This window comes from Cibotium barometz, chromosome 60 (assembly GCF_041138505.1).
Source record: "Cibotium barometz isolate CiBa-2024 chromosome 60, ASM4113850v1, whole genome shotgun sequence".
In the NCBI taxonomy this organism is placed as follows: Eukaryota; Viridiplantae; Streptophyta; class Polypodiopsida; order Cyatheales; family Cibotiaceae; genus Cibotium; species Cibotium barometz.
In genome coordinates this window covers 11,887,933-11,893,505 of record NC_141105.1, presented here as the reverse complement: position 1 = coordinate 11,893,505, position 5,573 = coordinate 11,887,933, and the positions used below count along the sequence as shown (strand labels likewise).

At 45.5% G+C, this 5,573-nt stretch overlaps 1 protein-coding gene across 2 annotated transcripts; it reads left to right on the top strand.

The window, feature by feature from the left end:
- The first annotated feature begins 550 nt into the window (after positions 1–550).
- Positions 551–5,201, top strand: LOC147604986 (pentatricopeptide repeat-containing protein At5g39350-like). Of its 2 annotated transcripts, none has more exons than XM_086794149.1 (2): positions 551–1,050; positions 1,123–5,201. In XM_086794149.1, exons 1-2 carry the CDS (start codon positions 886–888, stop codon positions 3,430–3,432), a joined length of 2,475 nt encoding a protein of 824 aa, XP_086650275.1. In that variant the 5' UTR covers positions 551–885; the 3' UTR covers positions 3,433–5,201. The 2 variants fall into 2 exon arrangements, with proteins under 2 accessions (XP_086650275.1, XP_086650274.1); XM_086794148.1 differs by having other exon boundaries at positions 553–764; positions 833–5,201.
- The last annotated feature ends 372 nt before the right edge of the window (positions 5,202–5,573 follow it).

The following is a 5,573-nucleotide window of genomic DNA, read 5'->3' as shown; positions in this document are numbered from 1 at the left end:
TGTATTTTTTGCAAATACAGCATGCAGAAACAAAAAAATGCAAGAAAATACAGCATGCAGAAACGCAAAAAATATAACATAAAAGAACGTAGAAAATACAACAGAAATTCCAACAAGCAAAAACGCAAGAAAATACAGCATGCTGAAACGCAGAATCTCATCATGCCTATACAACATGCAGAATATACAACATGCATCAGAAAATACAGAAGATACGGAGTTTGAGGAGCAAGAAAAAAAAAACGCAGAACATACCTGGATGGAGATCACTTTTCAAATCGATCTAGTGTGCTGGAAATTGGTCTGCAGAGCAACAGCCCCCATGCATAGAACCTGATTTATCATTGGAGAATGGCGGGAAGGAATGATTTCATGGTCCACCAACTAATTGCCGATTGGCTAGAGATACAACTTTGGGCAGCCAAGCTCGGCTGCCCACGCAGAGGCGAAACAGGAGCAGGAGGTGGAGGCCACGGTGGCAGACGAGGAATGCAGGCGCGAGGCGGTGTGTAAGGCGCTAATACATTCATTGGTCCAGCGCCTCGCGTTTAGGTGGATGCGAGGGGGTGTGTAAAGGGCCTTACAAATTTTTTTTTTCCCTTTATAGAAATTTAAGAGCTGAAATGTAAGTTGTGCACGCTAGTTTTGCAGAGTTACACTATAGAAACTCGACCACCACCACTTGGTACGCAGATGGTCAAAATTAACGAAGGAAGGAGAGTTGAAACAGGCCTTAATACTCGCTGATGAGAGCGTGCTGAAATGTAAGTTGTGCACGCTAGTTTTGCAGAGTTACACTATAGAAACTTGACCACCATCACCTGGTACGCAGATGGTCAAAATTAACGAAGCAAGGAGAGTTGAAACAGGCCTTAATACTCGCTGATGAGAGCGTGCTGGTGGTCACCTGGGAGAAGCGCCAGAAACACACATTGCTGCAGCCAGACTACATTATCTCTACATCGCCCTACCCACCATAACCTTCACGAATCTTCAATCCTTGCCTTCTGTGAGGAAAACCCTGATCGTCCAAACAATCTTGATGAAGAGGTGAGTCCTACTCATTATGCAGTTCTTTTGCGATCCTGTGCAAATGCATATGCCCTCTTACTTGGTAAACAGGCCCATCATCACATCATCAGATGCGGCCTAGATGGACATGCAGTTTTGGGTGGCCTTCTCGTGCACATGTATGCCACATGTGGAGCTCTACATGATGCATGGGCATTGTTTGCACTCATCAATCCTGGCAGCTTGTTAGCATGGAATTCCATGGTCAGTGCATGTGCACGCCATGGCCAGTTCAGAGAGGCGATCGAACTCCTTGAGCAAGTGCAAAAAGAAGGGCTAGCCCCTAGCCAGGCTACATTTGTAGTGACTCTTTCTGCATGTGCCAGGCATGTAGCCCTAGCTGAAGGAAAGCAGGTGCATACCTTGATTGTGAAGAATGGATTCGAGGCTGATGTCGTAGTTGGCACGGCTCTAATCAACATGTACGGCAAATGTGGTAGTCTAAAGGAGGCCAAGAGTATATTTGATAGGTTTCTAGAAAGGGATTCCATCATGTGGAATGCTGTGATTGCCGTTTATGTGCATCATGGCCGGGGGAAGGAAGCCATGACCCTCTTTGACCAAATGCAGTGGCAGGGAGAAATGCCCAACCAAGCAACCTTCGTTGCAATCGTTGCTGCTTGTGCTTGCAATGATGTTGCTGCAGTGCAAGGTATGCAAATCCATGCCCGTATAATCATGGACCGTTTATTTGAATCAGAGGTTATATTGGGAAATGCACTAGTCACTCTGTATGGCAAGTACAGCAGCTTGGAAAGTGCACAACAGGTGTTTGACACAATGTCCGAGCACAATGTGGTATCTTGGAATGCCATGATATCAGCACATGCCCTAAATGGGCAGGGTTTAAAAGCCTTCTTTTTCTTTGGGCAAATGAAAGTGGAAGGGGTGCTCCCAAACAAGGCTACTTTTGTAAGCTATCTTTCTGCATGTGCTGCCTCAAGAGCCTTTGCTGAAGGTTTGGTTGTTCATGTTCAAATTTTAAGTATTTATGTTGATCTAGATGCTGGTTTAAGTAATTCACTGCTCAACGTGTATGCTAAGTGCAGCAGGTCCATAGATGCGTTGAGAGTATTTGACAGGATGCCACAATGGAATCTTGTTTCATGGACGAACATGATTGCAGCATATGTCCAAGATGGGCAAGGCAAGAAGGCCTTCCAACTTTTTGACCGAATGCAGCAGGAAGGGGAGCTGGCTGATAAAGTGGCTTTTATTAGCATCCTTGATTCATTCGACAGCCTGGCTGAAGGTGAGCGTCTGCATGTCCGCATTGTGGCTTGCAAGTTCCAGTCAGATGCCGTTGTTGCAACGGCTCTTGTTACTATGTACGGAAAGTGCAAGAGTGTAAAGAATGCAAAGAGTGTGTTTTACAGTATGTTTGAGCGAAATGAGGTCTCTTGGAGCTCCATGATCACAGTGTTAGCTGAAAATGGGCTCGACAAGGAGGCTCTACTACTCTATAGCCGCATGCAGCAGGAAGGATTGATGGCAGATAGTTTCACACTAGGCAGTCTTCTTGATGCTTGTGCCAGCCAAGTGTCCCTCACAGAAGGTGTGCAGCTGCATGCGAGTATCGCTGGCAGTAAGCATGAGTCAGATGTCATTGTCGGAACTGCACTTGTTAACTTGTATGGCAAGTGTGGCAGCATATCAAATGCACAAAGAAGCTTTAGGAAACTACTTCACCGAGATTTGATATCTTGGAATGCTTTGATTGCTGCATATGCTCAGCATGGCCATGCTATGGAAGTCCTTCAACATTTGGCCCACATGCTACATGAAGGTATTGTACCAAATGAAGTCACTTTTATCAGTATTCTATCTGCATGTAGTCATGCTGGGCTAGTCAGTGAGGGCTTTCGCTGCTTTTCTTCCATGTGCCAAGGTTATGCCCTTGTCCCCACTCTAGAACACTATGACTGCATCATTGATCTACTTGGCCGTGCTGGTCGGTTGAATGAGGCAGAGAGGTTGATTAGGAGAATGCCATTACAGCCTACAGCTGTTTCATTGATGACCTTACTAAGTGCCTGTAGATACCAGTCTGACATCGAGAGAGGGAGGCGTATTGCTCAGCTTATATTTCACAAAAATCCAGAGAATGCTGGGTCATACATCATGCTATCGAACATCTACTCTGCATACAAGAGGGTATTTAATGGAGCAGAGCTAATAAGCATGATCAGCGAGGAAAATCAGGAGAATCTGTCCTCTTGCATATCAAGAGAGATGAAAACTGGAGTAGAGTTGTTTTGGGATGATTCATTGCGTCTACAAAATATGATTTATGGGTCGCAGAGGAATGAAGTGCAAGGGAAGGGAAATTCTGATGTATGTGGCCTAGGGATGGTGGGTTGAAGGGATGTATGTGGGGGCCTAGGAAATTCTGATGTATGTGGCCTAGGGATGGTGGGTTGAAGGGATGATGGGGGCCACTCTGTGCATGAGTGCTTTATGGATTTCTGTTATACACAGTCACAGCAAATATGCTTGAGCATGCTATGAGCTCATAATATGGATATTTGGACATCTTCTGGAGCAGGAGTGTGAGATGATGCTGGCTTTTGCATCAAAGGTGCCACACACATCTTCTATGATGGAGATGAACACTTTTTTGTTCTGGTCAATGCCTTTGGTTGATGTGAAGCCTCTTCCTTGATGAGCCAGCCACGAGGTCATGTTTGATACTGCCCTATTTGATACTAAGGTGGGGAGAGCCTTGTCATTCTAAGGTGAGAGGGAGCTGCACACGTGTCTGCATCTTGAACACAAACGTGGATATTCAAGCTTGGAGCTTGAAGATGGAATGGTCTCGGGTGCTCTCACGTATGATCCGGAGTAAGCAGTCTGTGTCACATGATGTTGTTCTACTAGTAGAGTTTGGAGCAGCTCCCTTGGTCATAGATGCCTTATTCTAGACTATCACCTATGTCTACTATCTACACACTTATGGAGATAGCTCTCAAGTTTCTCAGTGGTTTGCCCGACACGGTCTTCAGATGGACTGCCCCGCACACAAACCACCAACTTCCCCCCCCCTCCCCCCCCAGTGTAGCCTTGACTCCCCGTTCCTAGATCTCTTCTAGTAAACTCCATTATTACAAGAAATACTTCCTCAGAGTTACAGAAGATGGTTTCATTGAGAGCCCTATATATTTCCACAGACACACGTCACATGCCATGCATATTACCATTGGCCATTACTATTTGCCAGTTGAGGGTTTCATCTTACAGTTTATGGATTAACTCTTGCAGGGCAGAGAGTATCCCACACGAGGCACAAATATGCAGGGTATGTATGTTTAGGGAGGTGGAGACAGAGGAGCATTACCTGTTCAGTTGCCCACCCTACTATGAGATCTGCGAAAGATTCCATTGTCTTTTTCGAGATAGATTTGGTCCTCTCTATCAGGTTATGCATTACGGTGAGATGTTTGGACATGTACTTACTAGAGCTTTGCGCCACCGAGAGATGATGTTAAAAACAACCTCCAAGGAGTTGGAGTTAGCAAGATGTCTCTCAAACCTCCATCACAGACCTTTTTGGTTCACATCCATCGACTAGACAGGTCGTCACCCAAGCTTAGTGTGGACAACAGGATAATCGCTGCTTACATACACGAGCACGTGATCCCTTAGCCCCATGCACCCAGGGTGTTACCAAAGAGAGTGTGATCCCTTTTGAGAGCCAGACCGCCCCGACCCAGAGATCACACACATGAGCACGCGATCTCCTAGCTGTGCACACCCGGGCTGTGACCAAAGAGAGCGTGGTCTCTTTTGAGAGCTAGATGCCCCTGACCCAGAGATCTGGGCTCTCCACTCGCCCGATATAGCTCTAAAATACAACATGGAGAGCTCTCATCATAAGAGGGAGACTTCACAGCCGACCTACGTGTGGTTTTGGAGGAGGATGGTATCACTGTATGAATCTTGCACTACATACACTGGCACCTTGTATCAGCCACATCAACCACATGGCTGCTTGTACTCACTCATTGACACATGTTTCAGCATAGGTAGGTAGTTTTTTTTTTTTTTTCTTCCATGATTCAACATTGTACTACTCTTTTGGTCTTAGAGACCTTTTGGGTCTTTTGAATACATTAATATATCTTTGTTTCTTCCTTTCTTTCTACCACACCACGTGTCTTAGCCATTGCAGGGCTACTTTACAACATGGTACCTTGTAACATATTTTCTCATATGATGATTTTATCTAGGTAGCTAATTTGTTTTTGTTTTTTCCATGATACCATTACTTCATGAATTCATTGTAATGGTCCTTTGGTCCCATTTAGAATGGCCCTTTATGAGGCAGTGACTGGTAGGGTTTGGGCACCAAGAGGGCTCTCTCAGAGTATATGCAGCACTATTGGGGTCAAACAAGGCTGCCCACCAAATTGGCCTTTACATTGATGAGATAGCAGCTTTCATGGACATACTTGGGGAGGCATAGGTTCGCCATTGGCTAAGGTGGTAGTGGCCATCTTGTTATA

Excerpts from the sequence above, each read along its gene's own strand:
- LOC147604986 (XM_086794148.1), top strand. The coding sequence starts at position 886 with ATGAGAGCGTGCTGGTGGTCACCTGGGAGAAGCGCCAGAAACACACAT.